General features: G+C 39.4%; 1 protein-coding gene across 1 annotated transcript in view; it reads right to left on the bottom strand.

Moving 5' to 3' along the window:
* CLYBL (citramalyl-CoA lyase) overlaps positions 1 to 24,675 on the bottom strand; it is a 504,570-nt gene that overhangs the window by 26,988 nt on the left and 452,907 nt on the right. The window contains 2 exon segments of the mRNA XM_075334351.1: positions 9,433 to 9,557; positions 21,395 to 21,562. Of these exon segments, the coding sequence (XP_075190466.1) occupies positions 9,433 to 9,557; positions 21,395 to 21,562 (293 nt within the window).

Genomic DNA, 24,675 nt, shown 5'->3' with positions numbered 1-24,675 from the left:
ACAAATCTCCCACTTTACCAGCACCAAAGCAACACCAGACCATCACATTAACTCCATCATGCTTGACAGATGGAGTCAGGCACTCTTCCAGCATCTTTTCAGTTGTTCTGTGTCTCACAAATGTTCTTCTGTGTGATCCAAAAACCTCAAACTTTGATTTGTCTGTCCATAATACTTTTTTCCAATCTTCCTTTGTCCAATGTCTGTGTTCTTTTGCCCATATTAATCTTTTCTTTTTATTAGCCAGTCTCAGATATGGCTTTTTCTTTGCCACTCTGCCCTGAAGGCCAGCATCCCAGAGTCAACTCTTCACTGTAAACGACAATGGCATTTTGCGGGTACTATTTAATGAAGCTGCCAGTTGAGGACCTGTGAGGCATCGATTTCTTAAACTAGAGACTCTAATGTACTTGTCTTGTTGCTCAGCTGTGCAGCCGGGCCTCTCACTTCTCTTTCTACTCTGGTTAGAGCCCGTTTGTGCTCTCCTTTGAAGGGAGTAGTATACACCATTGTAAGAAATCTTAGGTTTCTTGGCAATTTCTCGCATGGCGTATTTTTGATTTTTCATTTCTAAGAACAAGAATAGACTGTCAAGTTTCACATGAAAGTTCTCTTTTTCTGGCCATTTTAAGAGTTCAATGGAACCAACAAATGTAATGCTCCAGATTCTCAACTAGCTCAAAGGCAGGTCAGTTTTATAGCTTCTCTAATCAGACAAACTGTTTTCAGCTGTGCTAACATACTTGCACAAGGGTTTTCAAGGGATTTCCTAACATCCATTAGCCTTCTAACACAGTTAGCAAACACAAATGTACTATTAGACCCCTGGAGTGGTGGTGGTTGGAAATCGGCCTCTATACACCTATGTAGATATTGCATTAAAAACCAGAAGTTTGTAGCTAGAATAGTCATTTACCACATTAGCAATGTATAGGGTGTATTTCTGTTTAATTTAATATTCGCTTCATTGAAAAAAAATGTGATTTACTTTCAAAAATAAGGAAATATCTGAGTGACTCTAAACTTTCGAACTGTATATATATATATATATATATATATATATATATACATACACAGTACAGACCAAAGGTTTGGAAACACCTTCTCATCTCTAGAACAACTGTTAAGAGGAGACTCTGTGCAGCAACATTTCATGGTAAAACAGCTGCTAGGAAACCACTGCTAAGGACAGGCAACAAGCAGAAGAGACTTTTTTGGGCTAAAGAACACAAGGAATGGACATTAGACCAGTGGAAATCTGTGCTTTGGTCTGATGAGTCCAAATTTGAGATCTTTGGATCCAACCACCGTGTCTTTGTAGAAAAGGTGAGCGGATTGACTCTACATGCCTGGTTCCCACCGTGAAGCATGGAGTAGGAGGTGTGATGGTGTGGGGGTGCTTTGCTGGTGACACTGTTGGGGATTTATTTAAAATTGAAGGCATACAGAACCAGCATGCCTACCATAGCATCTTGCAGCAGCGTGCTATTCCATTCGGTTTGCGTTTAGTTGGATCATCATTTATTTTCCAACAGGACAATGACCCCCAAACACACCTCCAGGCTGTGTAAGGGCTATTTGACTAAGAAGGAGAGTGATGGGGTGCTACGCCAGATAACCTGGTCTCCACGGTCACCAGACCTGAACCCAATTGAGATGGTTTGGGGTGAGCTGGACCTCAGAGTGAAGGCAAAAGGGCCAACAAGTGCTAAGCATCTCTGGGAACTCCTTCAAGACTGTTGGAAAACCATTTCCAGTGACTACCTCTTGAAGCTCATCAAGAGAATGCCAAGAGTGCGCAAAGTAGCAATCAAAGCAAAAGGTGGCTACTTTGAAGGACCTATAATATAAGACATATTTTCAGTTGTTTCACACTTTTTTGTTAAGTATTTTATTCCACATGTTTTAATTCATAGTTTTGATGCCTTCAATGTGAATCTACAATTTTCAGAGTCCTGAAAATAAAGAAAACGCTTTGAATGAGAAGGTGTGTCCAAACATTTGGTCTGTACTGTGCAGATATAAAATTGTGTAAGTTTTTTGGCTACAATAAATGTTTTCCTTGTTCATCTCGCTTGTACATATCTTTATGCGCTTTTTGGGCAAAATTCATACGTGATGGTTAAAAATAGAAGTTTTTTTAAAATCTTGGCATAAGAAAACATAGGAAGTCATTGGATTTTGAACTATTTTCAGAAACCCACATTTTTGCATACCTGTGTAATTATTTATTTTGTAATTTTTTTTTATACCTTAGTATAGCTCTAATTTTCCTAAAAACCTATGAATGTAGGACTCATTTAATTGTAAACTTTTGCTGTATAATATACTACACACGAACAATCAGCCACGTAAGTGGTCATCTGGGTACCATCTGCCTTTCATTTCATGTGTATTACAGCTTACTGCGTAACAATTATATTGGATGAAAAATGATTATATTAATTACTAGCATTGTATACTGGGTTTTCCAATACATACAACTCTCTCAAATTTGCTATTGTCTCCATGAACTTATTTAGACTCAGTACAATAGACCTGTCATTCTCTTATTAACCATACAGCATCCAGTTTCACAGTAGCTTATATACGTAATAAAAAGAAAAATACAATAATAGAAGATATTGGCCTCTGATTTTGACCATTTAAAGTTTGAAATATTGCTGTTATCTGCCTAAAGTATTTTCTAAAAATTCTGAAAAAAATCAAATTTTCATTTGAGCCCAATGTCATCACTTCAGGCAATTATTTTGCTTTAAATTTTGCTGCCTATAGACTTCAGCAAGATTTCTACATTGATATAAAAACAACTAAGTGATCATAAGAAGAAAAAGCTGCTAAAAACAAAACATGACATACAAATAACTCAACAAAATGATATTGTGAAAGAGCATCGGTTTCCGCACATTATATACTAGAAGGAAGAGCTACAGATGGAGGAGCCTGAAGACCAAGCAGACACCAAGACATTCTGAAAAAAATATTCATATGGTTGCCAAATCAACTTGGCACTTAGTACTAATAATAAAGATAATAATGAACAGAGTAAGGCATACAATGCCAAAATGTGTGACATATGGAGGGCTGTTAGCAGAGACCACCAATCATATTCTGCTTTGACAAGGTCAAAGCCAATTAGATCCATCTCAGCATTGAAGGGCTGCACTTCACTTTCAAGTTGAAAATATACAGTCTTAGGCTTGTCTGGTTGGAATGAACGCTCTAAGGACTTGTTCACATGTAGCGATTTTGAAGTGCTGTTCACAGTTTTTATTTATGCAAAAGAAAAGCGCAGTTTTACAGTAATATAAAAATGAATGAGATTTCTAATGTTTTATTCACATTTGCCTTTTTTCTTTGCATTTTCTGACTTGTGGTTTATGTTTTAAAATAAGACATTTCAATACTTTCAAGGTTTTTACTGGAATTTTTTCCTGTTGAGCTCAAAGTTGTTTAGCATCAAAAATGCATGAAAACTACATAAACAAAATGCAGTAAAATAAAAAGCAAAGCCAACAAATAAAAGGAATTTTTTTTTTTTTTTTAAATCCTAGATAATTCAATTATAAACATAGCAAAAAGGCAATGGTGTTCACCAGTCAAGGTCATAGAAAAAAAAAATGCACAGAAAGAATATTTTATTGTAGTGTAGTGTATCGCAAGACATGGGGACCCTTAAAGTTGGGTTACAACTTGTGTATTTTAGCCAAAATAAACACCAATAGCTCATATTATTTATCTTTACAGTTTATATATTTTTACAGGGTGAAGCCAGATCCATCAATGGTGACCTTGTAAATTAGTGGACTGTACCTCTGTGGTGCACAGAGACAATGCCAGTCAGTCTGCCTAACTGAATAATAGGGGTGAAGAATAGGCTATTGGCTAGGCAATGTGCTTCACATGTGTGTGACTTGTGCCCTATTGCAAGTTTTATCTTTGTGTAACTGTAATACTGGTCAATCCCCCCCCTCCATGACCTGGTACGTTGAGAGGCGTTCTTTCATCAGTATTTTGCACCTGTGTTACCTCCTTTATTAAAGAGGATTGCTGCATCCTGTCTGTGCGTTTGTTTCTTTAGCACCCCTAAGGTACCAGGTGCCACAAATGTAACGCGTGGAAATCCAAACCCCGGAATGTCCGTGCCAGAGCAAACGCACCAGCACCTTCAGGCCACACAAACAACCCCAACACCACACTGGGAGACTGCCTATTAACAGTAAAAAGGGTAGAGCACTGATTGGATAGTACCACCCAGCCTGTAGGGAGAGACCCATCGAGGGGGAGGGGCCAGTGGTCAGTTGGAAAAGGAGGGAGGAAGTGGTGTGCAGTCTGAGGAGAGAGTCTGTAAAAGTCAGTCAGAATGAGGTGAAGAAGGAAGCAGTCTCTGTCAGGAGAGTCTGTTAGAAAGTCTGAGGAGAGGAGGAGAGGAGTAGTAGTTGGAAAGAGTAGAAAGTGAAAAGACAGAAAAAAATCTGCAGTGAGAATGGAGTGCTGTGAAAAGGAGAGACGACCGTGAGGTGAGGAACCGGGAACTCCAGGACCTGTTGGCCCCTGTGGAAGTACAAGACTCCAGGAACCGCAGCGTGTCCGTGGAAGGACAGAACCGAGCTCACAGACCTCAGCACAAGGCAGGATGCAGATCCCTAGGACAGTGAGACCCTTTATGGACATTGTCAATTCTGCTACGTGAAGGAATCTCCAGGGTTCTTCACCACCAAAAGAGTCTGAAGCATCAGCAGCAAAGAGGGGACCGGGGACTGAACCCCTTAAATAGTCCAGGCTGCCTGCAATAGGACCAAGAGAAACAGAGAGGTTCCCAAGTAGCTCTAGGCCACGGGAGCCCATCAACAACAACAAGTGTGCACGGAGGACAGCGATCCCAGGTCACAGCTGGCACAGAAAACAAGGGGAGCGGATACACCTGGGACCAGCACCCACGGGTTCAGGTACCACCACAGAAAAGTAAACAATGCAAGTTAAACTACAATACTGGTGGGGACTGTTTCGTTGACGGCGTGCACTCACATAAACTTTTTTTCCACTACAACCCCATCATCCACTGCTGAGGCCTGTCCCTTCTTGCGGAGGGCTCTAACCATCCAGGCTGCATCACTCCATTAGCCACAGCAGAAACCTGGAGCGGTGGCCCCAAATAACCTGGCCGCACACCGCAAGTGGCGTAGTCGACAAAAACTCTTTTTATTTTCTTTTCTTTTATTTAAAACCCCTTTTTATTTACTCCAAAAGACACCGCCAGGGTCACAGAACTGGACCCACCACGGCTGACGTTCCCGGACTAGTCTGGCCCGGCTCTGAGTCCCCCGCCCTGGGGCGGGCGTGTCAATTCCATTGTAAATACCATTGTCTTTTTGCTATGTTCATAAAAAAAATGCACAAACAATATCATTTCCACTATGGTTTTCTGGCCTATATTCTGCATTTTTCATGTTTAAGAAAGAAAAAAAAGGGTAAAAAATTTGAACGTATCCCAAGTATGAAAAACAATGATTAACACTATTTAACCCTATAATTTCAATGACATGAATTTACACATCTCTAATAAGCGTGTTAAAAAAGTATACACACTTTAAAAATAAAAAATCTTAGTAGTTTGGTAGTAAAAACAGATAATGGTTACTAAGATTTCTAAACATAATATGGCAAACCATGATGGTCTGAGTGGTTAGCTCTACACCGGGGCCACATCACTATGAGGCAGGAGCAACATGCCATTGTGCGCCTAGTACATACTCCTCTAATCTTATGTTTCCATGATTAAAAGGGTTGTCCGACTTTGAATATATTTTTTCTAGCCAATATGTTTTCAAAATGGGTTCTCACCTTTTGGCGGTCCAGGGGATCCAGCACAGTCCTCTCTGGAGGTCTGTGCCAGCTCCAGAAGTGATTTCCGTGTTATACGCACACTAAAACCTGTGATTGTCTTCAGAAGAAAGGTTAATAAAAGCACCCATCATCAGGGAGACATCTTTAGTCACCTGACTGCTTCATCTAAACCTCTGGAGCAGCTTATGCTGGATCTATGGGGATGACGGCAGGTCATTATATGCATTTTTGTAATTTTGAAAACATCCATGCCTAAATATACCATTTTAAGTGACCAACAACCCCTTTAAAGACTAAAAAATAAAGCCTTCTGTAGTCTGCATTCTGCAGCCATGTATTATTTTCTTTAATCTGCCTTTCTTCTTCCTAATGTCTCACTGTAGATAGAAAAGTTAAAAGTAGAGATGAGCAGACCCGTGGAAGTTCAGCGGGTTCAGACGGACTTTAGATAAAGTTCGGTTTGGGAACTGGACTTGACCTGAACCCTAATTGAAGTCACTAATTGGGCCGTTCCAGTCTCCACCCACAGGCAGCCAGCCATAAACAGATCACTTCTGGGGGAGATTGGGCAGGGTTTTTCCAATTTTTTTTGTTTGGTGCACACTACATCTGATCACGCTATTGTTACCCTCGGTGCGAGCCATTAAAACACTGCAAGATGGGCTGAGCACCGAGAGTACTGGAGCACAGCAATGCTCGCTTGAGCGGTGTTCATATGTAAAGCACCCGATCTCCAAACCCAAACTCTGTGTTTTTGTTTAAGTCTGTGTTTGATATGAGCATCAAACACTGAACTTTGGGCTTGCTCATCTCTAGTTAAAGGTAAAGGAATCATCATCATCATCTATCTGCAGTCACTAGAAAATCAAGACACTTTGCAAAGCTGCTCAGAGGTTGTACACCCCTTGTTTATAATAGGTCTATAGAGATGAAAAAAAAAAAAAGAAAAAAACATTTCCTCACCTACAGGACTATCACAGTCTCTTGGTCGCACTGCCCGATTCTGCTTCCGGTCAGATGCAGCTAATCTGCAGCTAATAAAACAGAAGCAAGGAGACTGGTGGGGACATGGACACCAGTACTAGTGAACCGCAATGGTATGCTAGGTATAGTTAGTTGTATTTTCAAACCATAATGGGACCAGTTTTTTTTTAAAGCACAACCCCTGAGAGCAGTAAAAAAAATATGATGGAAATGTAGACCTTTACGGTATTGAAACATGGGCTGGAAACATCACAGAATTTTTTACCAGGTTTTCCAAATCTCATTTACATATTGATTAATAAAATAAAATGCTATGCAGACGGAAACTGACTGTGCTGTGGATTTTCACTCCGTGTCAATCTGTGTTGCAGATTGGTTGCATATTTCCTTACTGTGATTAGAGGAAAGTAAAAATCTAAAACAAATTTACTGTAGATTATGTAAAGATCTGCAGCTAAATCTGCAACTTTAGTATAAAAACAAACAAAAAGAAAACACAACTCTCTTACCCTGACATTTCTGTGGTGCCCTTACTTACCTGGTTGTCTGCCAGTCTTCTGTTGGTCTCTGATGAACCTGGCCTCCAGTAATAACAACTCATCCCATGTGACCGCTGCAACCAGCTATTGGCAGCAGCGGTTACATAGAATGGGACGACATCACAGGAGGCTAGGTTGTGCCGAGACAGCAGAAGATCAGGTAATGAAACCATAGAAGAGCCCGAATGTTAGAAAAAAAATATACTTTTTTTTATTTTTAATTGCCTGCAAGTGCAAATCTGGAGACAAATCAGAACTAAAATCTGTGCTATTTGGTGCCAATATGCCGCTATTATGCTGCGCCTGCAGATTCTAGTAAAATTACTGATAATGTCTGGAATATACCTTAACATTTCACTTGTGTCTGTGTTTCAATGGAGGAATCATTTATGTATTGCGTCAATTTGTATCTTTTCCTTCTCATATAATATTGTAGAAAAATATATACTTGTCACTTTTACACATAGAACAGTGCCTAATATTACTCAGTGAGGGTTAGTTGTCCAATGGAGAAAAATATATAAGACAATATTGTAATGTCTTATCTTCACCTTAAACACAACAGAGTGAATGATATGGAAAGAACACGACTGAAGTCTACCGCAGACCTGTGATCACCAGGCTTTGTATGCCAAACACCACACACACAATTTACCTTGATAAAAGACATCTCCGGAGTACGGAAATCCATCCAGGTTTGTAGGTTAAAAAAATTACATATTCCTTATGGGATTTTTAATACTGTATTGCAAATCTTAGGTATTTCCTAATAATAGCCCCCTTTGCCCCCAAGAGCGCTCCTAACATGACAGTTCGCCGTCAACCGATATGGGCTAAATACATTGTCTTGATTGGCATACTTAGCCAGTCTCTTTCAAGAGCTAAGACAGCCTAGCTGGAGTGCATACAGCGGTGTATTCCTATTTTCATAGAAACCCACTACTGTGGATACAAAGCGTTGTCGTATTGTGCAAAAGGAAATTACCGATGTGGTCTAAATTGTGATTCTTCGGAAATGATAGAAAATTGTAAAATAAAAAAATGTACATTTAAGCTTCAGAAAATCTAAATTGTTATCTGGTACAAGTGGATAGTCTTTTGAGTACATTCTCTTTTGAAATCAGACCCCATATGCAACTAATTACTATACACAGCATGATGATCCACATTTACTAGCAATTTCTGTTTAACGATTTAAGGTATGAAGTAAGATACACTATGATGTAGATTGTAGTGCATTAAAACATGGCACTCTCTGAGTTTTTCATAAAGGGAAGCAAACTGGATTATTTCAAATAAACTAAGAGATAATTAGCAGACGATGCTAAAACTGGCATAAAACCTTCCTTCAGGCGACTCCTAATTTAAGTATTACTGGCACAAAGTGGCGACAGATTGTGCTTCAACATTGCAATATTTACATAGCAGAAACCCACAGTGCAGAAAACGTGAGGCTCAATGATGCACTAAATTAGCAACAACCATTTTCCGGTGTTAATTTACTTTGTTGCATATATCTAAATCTCTGACTTGAAATCGCTATTCTGCTCGGAGTTACTTCTTAATCATTACAATTAAAAAGAATTATACGGCCATCAAATCCTGACCTGGCATATCACAGGATTAATGTATCTAGCCGTCTCAAATGTTCTTTTCTTCCTTCTGAGTTGATTTCAATTTCAGGAGACGAGTGGGCTAATAATTTTACGTAAGCAGAATGTGCACTTTCCCTTCTCGAGAAGTAAGCAGCCGCGCTTTACTTTCACTAAAGACGTGTGGAAAGTTTCCAAGAGAGCAAAAAAGAGAAGGGGAAATAACGAGTGGCACATAGAGAGGGATTAGAAAAAAGAACATAAAGAAGACAAAATAAGCACATTCATTCAGAAAGAAAAAGGAGTGAACATAAAGAAGACAGATAATACACATGATTGGTAATGTTTGTGACTATATATATATATATATATATATATATATATATAAAAAAATAAAATAAAATATATCTATATATATATATATAAAGTTATGGAAGTGTATATATACAATTTTTTTTATTTTTTTTTACCTTTCCTAATCTCTGGTGTTCTTGAAAAGCAGAAATCAATTCGTAGGCCCATTTTATTTTGTCAGCACTCGGAGTAAACTGCTCCTGGACAATAGGAATCTGGCTTGGGTGAATCACCTGCTTACCTACAAGAAGATTAATAACACCAGAAACATGAATCAACAACAGATGTTCACGCAAAATGTGTCAAACATTCAAAGATGGAGAATGCCTCCCGGACTAGACATTAAATAATAACAAATAATTACTGTAATAGCGTTCTTTTTTTATCCCTGGCACTCCAGAGCAGCATGAATCCTTTCCTTGTGCTCAGGCGGCATGGAAGGATAAATGCAGCCTTGACTCAATTCAGAGCGCTTTAAAAGAATACAAATAATCAGTTCTGTTTTAGAGCAAACAAAAAAAGGAGCCCCATTTTTTACTTTATTGTCTAGCTAGCAAAAAAAGGGGCTGAGAGCTGGAATAACCCGAAAAGGAACAGAAGGAGCCTGGGCTATTAAAAAGGTTAAATGTGAAGCCTGCAAGGCAAAAAATACATTATTTGGCTTTATTTAGAAAAGAACACAAACTAATGAAAACCTATCATGCAGTCAAATAATACAGGGTTCTGCTTTGTGCGATGTCCGTGCCTCTCCGACGATGGTCTCCATAAAACTGCAGTCAACGTTACATTGTGATTTTATAAGTAGAAACTCTATGGATGCTGATTCCTTCTTTAATATATCATAGGTGTGACTTTATTGTCTGTATCCTTGGAAAATGTAAATCTGTAATCATTGTATTTTAAAATATTATAGCAAAAAGCCATGAGATCTTACTGGCATAGATGCCCTGCCAGTTAAAAAAAGATAGTTGCACTCTGAAATGCTAAAGCATGCAAACAATGAATGCAAGAACATAGGCATGCATTACTTAAGGAGATCTAGGAAAAATTTAGATATTTAGCATACAAAATGGCCATTTCTATAGCTGCCCAGTAGCCATGTCAAGGCATATCTTCTACTACTGCAGACTGCATTTTGGGAATGCCGTCAGTTTTTTGTCCTGCCAGTTAAAAATGACACAAAAGAAATATAAAAGAAAAACAAACAAAAAAACACATGTGCTAATTATCGAATCTGCTCTTGTTTTTTTACTATATGTCATTAAGAATAGAATAATCAATGTCTAATTTTTTATTTCTTTAATATAGAAAGTAAAAGAGCTCATGTGAGTTTACGTTTGTACATAAATGACTAATTAATATGTTTTTAATTTTTCCTAAATTTAATCATGCTTTACTAACCATTAAATTAGTTGAGCTTTTAGATGGTGTTTGCCATGTGTTACTGATTATTTGTTCTTCCTTTTTTATAAATACAATTTGTAATAATTTTGCTCCTATAATCTACAATTATAAACACGTAAAATATTAAAAAGAACATAAATAACTGTTAAAAGCCATATTATATTTGTCATCTTGACGGAAACATTACAAGTCCATACACATGCATACCTTTAAAAAAAAAAAAATATTTGTCATAATTCAAGTGAAATCGGAGCACGGGATTCACATGAATTAGCAGAATTTTATAACCAACCTTCAGTCGGATTTGTCATCTGTAACCACTGCATGTAAAAGAGCTAAAAGAAATGTGACACTTGACAAAGGCAGCGTAATCTGGTTAAACTGAAACATTACATTGTCTGCTCAGGTATCCAGCAACACTTGATATATCATTCTAGGTCAATTTGTCAGCTATAAAGGGATTATGGAACATAATGCAAACTCTTCATGTGAGGGTCTCTGCTATAACAAAGTAAGGTGTGCCGGTAGGATGCTCAGCGTCTCCCTCCATATAATGGCCTTAAGTAGCTGCGGCATCTAATGGCATTCTGCAAATAAAACTTTAATGATTCTTTTGTGGATTTTTTTAGTACAGCAAGGTAGGGATTATAATCATAACAAACTATTAATAAAGTTCGCCTGGAACAGCATTGTCCCTTTGCTTAAGAGGATTAAACTCGGAGTTTTAAGTCCAATTTTGCACATTTTAACATACCTTGACAAAACCCTATCACAGTTCTACGAGCAGACACCAATGAACTAAGCTTCCCATTGTTGGATTAGGATATGCATGACCTGGCCAATTTATTAAGCAGAAGTAGCAGACCACCTGAGTTATGGCAAGGCAGCCAGGCACGCTAGGAAGAATCTCTGCGGTCTTATCACTGGCACACACCGGTGCTTACTGCACGCTCTGCACTCCTATGTATTACAGCACGAGAAGGTTTACAGAACTTTACAATTAACTTATTAGTAGATTAGTGGCACTGACATGCCGAGAGAGATATCTGATTACTATTGGTAGGATATATTCATAGATATGTTTATTTTATTAGCAACTGTTCCATCAAAATGTCTATAATATCTTTAGATAGAAAATAGCTTGTTTGCAGGTAAGGCTACAGTCACACACCATACTGGAGAAACAGACTGTGTTTTTGTAATGTGTCATTCATATGTCATGCCTGTCACATCTGTTTTAATCTCATTTGTTAATTTTCACTGTGTTTCATGGATAACCATAAACTTACACTGTATGGTCAATTGTGATCTGCAAGCATGGATAAGTATAGGACCTACCCTCAGTCTCATGAATCTCACATACCGGTTTGTGATTTTCACGAATATGTATCTAGAGCCACACATGTATATAGAGCCATGTACGTGTATAGATCCATGTACGTGTATAGATTCATGTACACATGTATAGATTCATGTACGTGTATAGAGCCATGTACGTGTCTAGAGCCATGCATGGGTATAGATCCATGTACGTGTATAGATCCATGTACGTTTATAGAGCCATGCATGGGTAAAGATCCATGTAGGTGTTTAGAACCATGTACTTATATGGCGCCATGTACATGTATAGAGCCATGTACGTGTATATATGCATGTATGTGTAAATATCCACGTACGTGTATAGAGCTATACATGGGTATAGAGCCATGTACTTGTATAGAGCCATGTATGTGTATAGATCAATGTATGTGTATAGATACATGTACTTGTATAAAGCCATGTATGTTTACAGACCCATGTATGTGTATAGATCCATGTACCTGTATAGATCCATGTACATGTATAGGTCCCTGTATAGAGATAAGCACGAGCCATATACATATGTAGATCCATGTACGTGCATAGAGCCATGTACGTGTATAGAACCTTGTACGTGTATAGAGCCATCTACATGTATAGAACCATGTATGTGTATAGAGTCATGTACATGTATAGAGCCATGTTCGTGTAAAGAGCCATGTACGTGTATAGAACCATGCACGTGCATAGATCCATGAACATGTAAAGAGCCATGTACGTGTATTTAGCCATGTATGTGTATATAGATCCATGTATGTGTAGAGAGCCATGTGCGTGTATAAAGCCATGTGCGTGTATAGAGCCATGTATATAGATCCATGTATGTGTATAGAGCCATGTATGTGTATGGAGCCATGTATGTGTTGAGAGCCATCAAATTCTATTTTTCCGTGGGCTGCCTGACAAATCGTACAGCACACAGATGAGTAAAAATCTCATGAAACTGAATAACACAAACATAACCAGTCATTTATAGGCTGCAAACATATAGAAGCAATATAATGGCAAACCAAGCGCTACAGTTACAGTCTCAACCTATTCTTGAACACAACTTCCAGCTCACAATCAAAACACAGAAAAAACATTGGCTCAAGAATAATGTTAACTAAGGAAATGAACATGTAGGGTATGTGCGCACTAGGCGTTTTTTTCACGCTGCGTTTTTATGTGCGTTTTTGTCTCAAAAAACGCACCTGCGGCTAAAAAACGAGACAAAAATGCATGCGATTTGGTGCGTTTTTTGCTGCGTTTTTGCTCACTGCGTTTTTAATCAGTGCACAAAGCCATTAAAGATTGTTGATGAAAAAAAAAAAAAAGTCTGATGTCATTTCCTTCTTCAAAATGTTCATTGTATGCAGGAGAGCAGACAGCTGCAGAACTAGTGTATGCAGGAGAGCAGACAGCAGCTGCAGAACTACAAGGCTCAGCATCCTCCATCCAGGACTGTATGCAAAAGTTTTTTGCCCAAAAAGAAAAAAAAAATGACTTGGGCTTTGCTATATTTTTGTATGCTAGCCAGGTACAGCAGGCAGGTACAGGCTGCCCCCAATCCCCACCTGCCTATTTGTACCCGGCTGGGAATCAAAAATATAGGGAAGCCCTTTTTTTTTTTTATTTCATGAATTTCAAGAAATAATTAAAAAAAAAATGACATAGGCTTCGCCCAATTTTTGAGTCCAGCCAGGTACAACTAGGCAGCTGGGGATTGGAATCCGCAGTGCAGAGTGCCCATGCTTTCTGGGCACCCCCACTGCGAATTGCAGTCCGCAGCCACCCCAGAAAATGGCGCTTTCATAGAAGCACCATCTTCTGGCGCTGTATCCAACTCTTCCAGCTGCCCTGATGCCGGGTGGCTCACTGGGTAATAATGGAGTTAGGGCTAGCTGTATATTATCAGCTGGCCCTAAGCCCAAAATTCATGGTGTCACGCCAATATTAGACATGCCACCATGAATTTCTAGTAATGATAAAAAAAAAACACAACACACAAAAATATTTTTATTAGAAATAAAACACAACACAATTAGTGACTCCATCTTTATTGAAATAAAGAAGCCCCCTCTGCAGTAATCCTGGGTCAAGGGTCCAATCCGGATCCAATATCATCTGATCGGTTTGCTGGAAGGCAAAGCGATCAGATGATGTGTCAGGTTCAAGGGCCTGAATCATATGACACAGCAGCTGATTGTATAAACGGCTTTTATACAATCAGATGATGCATCAGTGCAAAAAAAACAAACAAACTCCACACTTCTGCGCAGACTCCTGTCCGACAGCATCAGCTGATAGTTTGATAGTTTAGCTGGCCGGGCGGTAAAAAGCCGGCCTCACCGCTCGACTTATAGTGTCAGCTGATTCTATCAGGTGAGCGCATCAGCTGATCATCACCAGGTCTGAGAGAGAGAGAAAGAAGAGAGAGAAAAGAGAGAGGGAGAGAGAAGAGAGAGGGGAGAGAAGAGAGAGAGAGAGGAGAGAGACAGAGAGGAGAGAGAGAGGGAAAAAGAGAAAAAGCGAGACTGAGAAAAAGAGAGAGAGAAAAAGAGAGAGCGACTAATAGAGACTGAGACTGAGAGACGGAGAGAGACAAAGAGAGAGACTGAGAGAGAGAGAGACTTAGAGAGAGGAGAGAGAGGAGAGAGGGGAAAAGAGAGACTGAGAAAAAGAGGCTGAAGCACATCACACATCAGCTGATTGTATAAAAGCCGATTATACAATCAGCTGAAGCATCAGTGCAAAAAAAAAATAAATAAATACTCACGTCTGTGCTGATTACCGGCAGCTCCTGCAGCGATCGGATGAGAGTCTGATCCTGTCCCATCGCTGCAGGAGCTGCCGGTAATCAGCTGATGAAGTCTCCTGATGGCAGGATCAGCTGATAGCCGGCCGGGCGCGAAAAAGCTGGCGACACCGCGAGAATTACGATCAGCTGATGCGTCAGGTGACTGCATCAGGTGATCCACCGCCAGGTCCTGCAAGCTTCGTATGTGCCCCGGGGAGGCTGCACACAGCCAGAGCGGCGGTACCGGGAGGAGATGGGAGCGGGCATGGCACCGGGACCCTGCAGACAGGTGAGTATATATGACATTTTTTTTTTCTACTGTTCACTTTGGTTTTCGCCGGTGCCTCGACCTCCCGCCCAGACATGGCGCCGCACGGAGCTGACATGGCACCGGGGGCGGGTTGTGGACGCAGCGGTGACGGTACCGGGAGGATTCATGCTTGTGTGTTTACCAACAGAAGGAATCCTCTTCCTGTACACGTCACTTTACTGCCCACCCCTTGCGTTTATAGCTGTGTTTTTAGTCATAGAAATGCAGCTATATGCGTTTTTCATTGCGTTGTTGAACATCTCATCGAACTCAATGGGTGAAAAACGCAGTGAAAAACGCAGAAATAATTGACATGCTGCATTTTTGTGGTCACCACAAAAACGCAGCTACAAAAAAACGCTGTGTGCGGACAGCACTTCTGAAAACCCATAGATATTGCTGGGGAAGTAATGTCACTGCGTTTTCAGCACAAAAACGCGGTAAAAAACGCCGCTAAAAACGCAGCAAAAACGCCTAGTGCGCACAAGGCCGTACAGAAATGGAGCCTGCTTTTTCTATTTGGGTAAAGTTATGTTTTACATTTTACTGCATTTTTGGAAGGAATTCTAGCACTACAATAGAAACTTCAACTTTTAGTTTTTAATAAGTATAACGTTATTTGGATTTCTTAACGGCTATCTACACCATCTCCACCATTTTTGTTATTTCATTGCATGTACAATAAATACGGTATTCTTGATTAACTGTTTCCTACTGATTTCTGTTTGCAGACCTGCATATGTAAAATGTCTGAACCTGGCTTTTAGCAAACAAAGGCTCCGATTCATCATTGGCAGGTTTTTTTAAGTTACTTATTTTTTTTTGTCTTGTATGCACTGACTTTTATTGCTGCAAATCCATCAAAATTGCACACACGATTCATGGATTTGACGCAAAGTTAAAAAAAGGGATTTGTTCCGGTCACTAACCCTTTTTACAACGTTATGAGCAAAAACTTTTCAAAATGTTGCTAAAGATGAGACTTTCAAGAAACATGCATAAACTACACACAGTTGTACCAAATTTTGAGACTTTTAAATTTAAAAGTTACAATTGATGAATCAGCTAAAATACTCATTGTTAACCTTCGCCCACAAGGCAAAAAGAACAAAACCAGGCAAGCACATATAAAATAGAGTTAAAAAAGTAGCTAATAAAGCAATGAATAAGGTGCAAACAAAATATGCAGAACACAAAAAAACTAGACTAAAAACAGGCACAAAGACAACGATGAATTGGGGTCAAAGTATTTATAGCCATTAACTCATCTAGGATGTACCATACCTGGTAGATGCTGGCTGTGATACTCAGGTTGCCTCTGCTGCTAACAGCAATGATGGGACCTTGCTCCCATTGCTGCTGTTTAACTATTTAAATGCCCCTGTCAGCCACTGACAACAGGTGAGGTCACTCAATTCAGTCAGGTAACCTGCGATCACAGGTGGACAACCGTGGGAACCTCCAGCTGTGACCACAAATAACCTGAGTGACATCACCACTCATTGCTGTGGCTCAGTCTCTGCCTGAAGCTCACAGTGGGAGGTCATGTTCTATGCCCGCACGCTGTCACTTCAGATGTAGAAGAGACGGAATCTTAGTGGAACCTCATGTGCATTGCATCAGACCTGGGTGTTTAAATTGGTTAATAAGGGGGTGAAAGAGGATGTGGTTTTTGTATTTTATTACAAATAAAGTTTTTTTTCTGTGTTTGCGTTTATTTCTTTTCACTTACAGATTAGTAATGGAGGAGTCTCAGATGCTTCACATTACTAATCTAGGGCTTAGTGGCAGCAGTGCGCTGCTATTAACCCCTTATTACCCCGACTGTTACCACACCAGGGCAATCAAGATGAGCTGGGTAAAGTTCTGGTATTGTCACATCTAATGGATGCAACAATCCTGGGTGGCTGCAGGCTGCTATTTTTTATACTGGGGGGCCCAATAAGAATGGGTTTCCCCAGCCTGAGAATACCAGCTCCCAGCTGTTGGCTTTATCATGGCTGGGTATCAAAATTAGGGGTGACCGCAAGACAGTTTTTTAAAATTATTTATTCAAATAATTTTTTAAAAAACTGCACGCGGTCGCTCTTATTTTGATACACAGCCAAGATAAGAGCATGGCTGGGGGCTGCAGCCTGTAGCCATATGCTTTATCTGTGCTGGGTATCATAATATGGGGGGACCATGTGCTAGTTTTTTATTTATTTATTTTTACAGCAATAGAGACATACACACAAACACAGCACTTCTCATTGTTTGCAGTCGGACACACTGTCACACAGGGTGGGTGGCGCGTCTGACTGCAACCAATCAGAGATGCAGGGATTGCCATTGAGGGGAAACAGTGCATATGTATGAGGTTAACGAGCGGCCTCGGAAGTAGTGTTAGAGCTGCACGGGAGACTCGGTAAGAATAACGCGCCTGCTCCATTCCCCCCTATCACTTCTACAACCCTTTTAAAGTGCCTTATTCTGGTTCCCATAGACATATGAGGACTTGCGTCCGAACAGATATGCAGGATCAATTCCGGGCCCTTTTTTTTTTTTTCTTCTTTTTAAAACCCCAGTTGGATCTTCCAATCCTGGGTGTCTGCGAGTCCGCCCATCACTAGTCACAAACCAATTTTTTTTCTAGATGCAAATAGCCTCTTCATAGAGGGAGAGTGACACCTATTGGATGGATGTAGCTATCCTAAAATTCAATATCAACCCTTTAATGAGTCTTGCCACATAACTTTGCTTAAGTGGCCAAACCAAAAATTCTATTTGCAGATGTGTTTCAAGGTGTTTGCCTCTCATCAGAACAAATTTCATAACTTCAATCAAAATAAAATAAAAACTATGAAAGTTTGGTATTTCTATAATTGTACTGACTCATGTTGCCAGATTATTTTTACTGAACAATAAGGTCTAAAAAAAAAAACATAAAAAAACAAAGACAAAACATAAATGTAATTTTATTTTTTTCACTATTTCACCAAACGTTTAATTGTTTTTCTTTTTTCCATTTTCAGTACATTATATGGCAAAATGAATGATGTTTTCCAAAACTACACTTGTCCCTCAAAAAAGTGTTCCTATGGCTTTGTCGATGAAAAAAAAAAAAAAAGGTATGCTCTTGGGAGTAGAGAAGGAAAAAAGAAAAGTGCAATGCGACAATGGGAAATTTACTAAACTTATACCAAAATCGGCCTTAAACTAATTAATGTGAATTTACAAAAACCCTTTAAAAATATCTTTATTCCATACTAATTATTAAAAACTGCCCAGGAGAACACCCACACAAACAAATACTAATAAAATCTCTGTGGTATCCTCACCCCTTTTATTAGTATTTGTTTGTGTGCGTGTTCCCCTGGGCAGTTTTTAATAATTAGTATGGGACAAAGATATTTTTAAAGGGATTTGGTAAATTCACGTTAATTAGTTTTTGGACATTCCCAATACTATTTCGAATTGGTAAGCAAAATGGGCCTTATACTAAACTCATACTCCCTGTTCTCCGCAGCCTGACTTTTCCGCTACCTCATTAGAAGGGTTCCTATGCCCAATATGTGATATCACAGCTTGCCTCCTCCCCTCCATTTACAAGGACCTTTATACTGATGAGAGCATGCTCATTAAAGGGAATCTGTCACCAGGTTTTTGCCACCTAATCTGAGAGCAGCATAATGCAAATGCAGAGATCCTGATTCCAGCGATGTGTTACTTATTGGGCTGCTTAGTGTAGTTTTGATAAAATCAATGTTTAATCAGCAGTAGATTATCATTAGAGGACTACTTGACATGCTGCCAGGTAGTCCAGCATATTCATCAGCTCTGTATAACTGCTAGATCTGCAGCAGAGAAAACATTCATTTTATCAAAACAGCTCAGTAAGTGACACATCGCTGGAATCAGAGTCTCTGTCTCTACGTTATGCTGCTCTGAGATGAGGGAGCAAAAACCTGGTGACAGATTCCCTTTAAAGGGTTTTTCCCATGAATAAAGTTCATTTTAATTAACATATCTTGGAATAATAATAAGTTTCAAAAATCCTGTGCGGAGATAATCTTATAAATGTGCCCTGTTATGTACTGTGTAATGGCTGTGTCTGACCATACAGGGACATGATCTGATCATACCATTCCTGGGCTAGGGAGGACAAAATACAGTATACAGACATTACAGCATGGGATTGTATCTGATTCTTTTTGTGAGGTAAAGCATTTCCTTGTCTCTTCTTAAAAAAATGTTTTCCCTCAAAGAAAGAATAATTTGTAAACTCATGCTGTAATGTCTGTATACTTTATTACTTCCTCCCCTGCCCAGGAGATGTGTTTTGATCATACCATGCCCCTGAATGGTCGGACACAGCCATTACACAGTACATAGCAGGGACAAATGCATAACATTATCTCAGCACAGGAACATTTTTTTTTAAACACATCCAATTGTGGAAATTATTATTATTCCACAGATCTATTGATTAAATTGAACTTTGTGGGGAAAACAAGGTCTAGGTCTATTGCTTCTATGATACATGTGGCTTTGGACACATCATGCCCCCCAAAAAACATCTTTCAAAAGTACAATACCAGTGCTCCCTGCAGGCACAGAGCCTGTTATGGTCGCCTTCTCTTAGATCTCATTTACAGTTATGCAGTTCGAACCTGATGGTCTATGATGGTCACAAAACACTAAACACTTTTTATCGCAGGTTTTCTACGCTGCTGTCTTACCTACCGTTTTATGTGGTTAAGGTTTTTTTCTTACATTACTTATTGTATATTTTACATTTTATAATTTTTAAAACACCAGCAAGCACATTACTTTTATGTGAGACACTCTTTGTCCCTTAGATTGTGCATTTTGACAGTTTCATCCTTGCTACAATACGACTTCATGGGTTGACAAGCAACCTCCCTGTGTACAGAACAGAGGACCTAATGAAATGGCAGGGCAGTGTTTTGGTATACTACGTCTTTCAACTGCTTTGATTGGCAATCGTGTAGAATAGGAGGGCATGGTATTTTTGCTTGGCATCTGACATGTTTGTACCACTCTAAACTTAAAAAGAAATACAAATCAAGTGGTGACATCTGTACTTATCGCAGCCAAAAAATCTGCTTAGATGCCTATACTTTCCTGAGGATTCTGTAATTTACACTAAACACTCATGTTTTACTGTTTATAGCATAACCTTGCGGTGACCTGCCAACAATTCTTCCATTACCTATCTGATTACAAAACTATTTGGCTCAATATGATAGGAAATAATAGACGTTCCCCTGCAATGGCTACTAGTAGAAAAGAAGGAAGGACACAGCCCAATTGCTGGTGTGACTTGTCTTCTTAATGCTGCTTTACACACAATGATATCGCTAGCGATCTCGTTAGCGATGTGACACGCCCAGATCGTTGTTACGATTTGCCGAGATCGCTCATAGGTCGTTTTGTAGCGGTCACACGTACACATCTTACAAACGACGCTACATCGTTCAACGATATATTGTTTGACCAAGGTGGTCATGTGGATGTTGTTCGTCGTTGTCAGGGTGTCAAATGTAGCAATATGTCTGCTGCGTTCCAAACGACGAACAATATTTTGAAACTGAACGACGTGTCAACAATCAACGATTTTCACCCTACTTGCGATCATTCGGAGTCGCACGTAGGTGTCACACGCAACAACGTCACTAACGATGACGGAAGTGCGTCATGGAATCTGTGACCCCGACGACATATCGTCAGATAAATTGTAGCGTGTAAAGCGGCCTTTACTCCCTGCTTTAGAAGACATCATGCATAATGTATGCAAGTTTTGGATTCCTTTAATATGCCTATTTTTTTATATTCTTCTTCTAGACAGATTTTATATTGGTAATTGATGGGTTTATGCTTTTCTCATTATCTAATATGTAATCTATTGTGAAGACAGTGATACCCTAATTAATTTACATACCGTCTAGAAGATAGTGCTAGAAGATGACAGATAATGTAAGTAATTACGGAGAAATGTGAAAACTGTTTAAACTTTGAAATCAGGAAATGAAACATGTATGATATATCAAACTATGGCAATATGGTTGATTTTTGTTGTACATAATGCAATAACCCGGAACATATTTCCAGGATTCACAGTGGGCTATGCTATGTTGTGTTTTCCCATTTCCCTTCATTACTGTATAACTGTCACTCATTAAACAGTAGAAATGGCTCTTTATATATAATTAGGAGTACATACCGGAGAATCCCATCAGGGCTCCTTCTTTCGCTTGTCTCTGCAGCCCATCTGCATCTTTGTAGTCTATGTAAACAAGATCAATGGCTTGCAGTCCAAATGCTTTGGCTACAACGACGATCTTCTGTCTGGCATACAGGACATCATGCGTTTCCTTGCTGCTTGTAGCACCTTTATTGTTAAGAAATGACATCGTTATTAGTCATTAATTTCACTTATACTTGAAGTTCTTTCACATAATATTATAAGTAGATTGTAACAAATAGCATAGCACTGTCATATTATAGAGCCAATATTCTAGCAGGTTCCACAAATATGGAGGGTAATTAATGCTATCTTTTTATTTGAGGGGTGGCAGAGAGAGGGCACACTTCAACATATTTCAGTTTTCCTTTTTGAGCAGAAAAATATCTTGAATAATTGGCAACAATACTTAACGGGGCACAATTCCAAATAACATTGTGCAAAGAGCTTAGTACTACTCAAGGCATCGTCGTGCAAGTTTATTCTTTATATATCATGGATATAAGTCATTCCAGGAATTCCAATTTACAAAACAAAATGCAGGCTCCTGCAATCCGTATTGGTCTTTATGCTGATTTATGTAAGGAAGGGATAGTACAGCTACAGGGCTCTAGCGCTAGTGGCCAAAAAGGCACAAAAATGTGCCATTAGGCACTGGAAGAGTAAACTGTATACTATTTGACAAAAAGGTAACTAAACCCCTACATTAAAGACTGTATTAAAAATTAACTTTTATTATTTTAATTAAATGTATATAAAGGGTGCACTATTCAAATTAAAACACTTAGTGCAGTGCTGTTAAGCTACATTCACACTTCCATTGTTTTATATCCGTCAGGTCCGTCATTTTTTAGATGTCAACTGATGTACCGGATGTGTTATTTCACAGGATTCCGTTCACAGGAATCCTGTGAAAAAACTGATTAGTCGCGTCCGTTACATCCGCTGTGCGTCCGTTTGTGTTTGGGACAGCCCAATGGGCATGCCAAACATGCTGGGTATGCGTAGTAGAGCATGACGGAATCCAGAACTGGATTATGTCGTGTGACGGATTACGGCAGAATCCAGCACCGGAGACAGCCATTATAGCTCTTGACGGTTTGCGACGGAATTCTGCGGAGTGCGTTTTATTGCCACTCCAAAAAACGTTACATTGTGTGTTCATACCACCCGACATTCAGTCATTCCACGACTGATCCGTCGTGCAGCTGATGCAACACACGGCCATCCGTCACAATCCGTCGTTAATACAAGTCTATGGGGAAAAACGGATTCCTGCAAAATACTTTGCAGGATACCGTAATTCCTCAAGGCAACAGATTGTGACTGATGTAAAACAATGGAAGTGTGAATGTAGCCTTAAATGTTCTAGGGCAAATGTGTCTACCCTAGTGAATAGGTTCATTACACCCAAGGTGTATTTCTGTTGATTACCTCATCCGTCTCAAGGAGCGGAGAGAGAAGCTGGCGGTGATTGGTTGCGGGGCTCGCGTGACGTCACAACCTCATATGAGACTGGGCCAAACATGGGGACTTATAAGGGGTTGTGAGAGTAGTGGACAACACCTTTAACGTCCCATTCTAGTGTTTTTGCTTTATTTCAGCATTTGCTAACTATCAGTAATATATGAACAGTGCATGTAATAAAATATTTACTGGTCATCATCTTCTGCCATTTCCAGCACTGCTCCAGTCCAGCTCTGCACCTTATGAATGCAACTCTTTCTTGATGGGTCACACTGAGGACAGTTACTTTCTTGATGTAAGTCTATGAGAGTCTAATTTTTAGCCTCAAAGGATGACACTTAGAAGTGACATTTGCTTCTCCAGTCCAAACAGCAAACATTATAGTAAGCTGGCTAATCAAAGCTATGGTCACATGATCCAGGAGAGGATCGGAGCGCCGCTGGATACAACAGAACACAACATCCGGTAATCATTTTAATGCATACTAAACATATTTGACTGGTAGTTAATGGGTGGTGAAATAATAAATAACACCAGAATAATACTTTAAAGCTTCAGAAATGTTTAAGGACTGTAAATGTTCAGGCTTCTACTCTGAAGTGATGTACTAAGACGTTTCTGCATACTAGCACAGCTACACCTGATCATATAGCTGCGAGAGCTGGGATCCCAATTTCTCCAAAAATCTCAGAGTCCACATAGAGAAGGCACAGATAGTTCATTACCATCGATGCCTTCTATAGCTGTATACACAGCACAGCATAGTGTACACAGTAATAGGAAGCGTTGATGTCATTTCCTCCTCCATACACAGTGGTCATGTGATCATTGTGTATAGAGAGCGAATTGGAGCTGCTAGGCCACAGGAGACCCCGACATACAATATAGGGTATTGCTAATCTCTGAGAAAGAGATGACTTATACTAGAATAGGACTTATCCAATCCATTACTTACCTTACTGCCTGGCAGCTCATATACAAATTAGATAGTCTGGAGAACCCACCGAAATCTGGCTTTTTTTTTTTTTTTTTTTTCAACCAATTAGAAAACTTTTGTATAAATATGTTTTTCTTTGTATACTTTCTCATTGTTTATTTCTAAAATCAATATAATAATGCAAAATATTGCATCACACTATACACATCCACTATTGACAGGAAAAAAATAATAATATTAAGTGCCAAATACCAATCTTAAAGGGGTATCTTAGGATCAAAAAGTTCAAAAGTACATGCCATAAGATATTAGCAGCTCCCTGACAGTTGTGGTTAATTTCTTTGCAGCAGTTACTTGCTATTTGCCTACATGACCACTGCAGTAAATCACTAACCTCAGTTTTCTTATGTCGGCTAATCCCAGCATCATTGCTGAAACTAACGACTGGCGGCATTTGTCCCATGGGTAAAAACTGCAAGTGACCAATGCAGTAAACTGACTGCTGCGGAGCTGTGGAGTTGCAGCCATTCTGTACTAGAATTATTCTGTGGCATTTATTATCTTTAGGCTAATATTTGTTATTCACAGAAAACTAAAATTTGATCTGCAACATTTAAAAGGGAACTTGTTATCAGGATTTATACCCCTAACGAATAACATGCATGTTAAGGCGCTTTAATGCTGTATCCTTACCTTGTTTGTAGAAATCAGTTTCAGAGAAATCCATAGTTGAAACTGTATACTCGTGAATTGCACTTGCAGCAGGGTGGGGCAATACACTTGCAGCTTTCCTGCCCTCTCTCCTTACTCCCTGCCTCTGATTGACAGGTCCTACCTGTTGCAGTGACCAGTCAGA

Source organism: Anomaloglossus baeobatrachus, chromosome 2 (genome assembly GCF_048569485.1).
Source record: "Anomaloglossus baeobatrachus isolate aAnoBae1 chromosome 2, aAnoBae1.hap1, whole genome shotgun sequence".
NCBI classification, from domain to species: domain Eukaryota; kingdom Metazoa; phylum Chordata; class Amphibia; order Anura; family Aromobatidae; genus Anomaloglossus; species Anomaloglossus baeobatrachus.
Note: the sequence above shows the minus strand (reverse complement) of the source record. Positions and strands in the feature narration are given on the sequence as shown.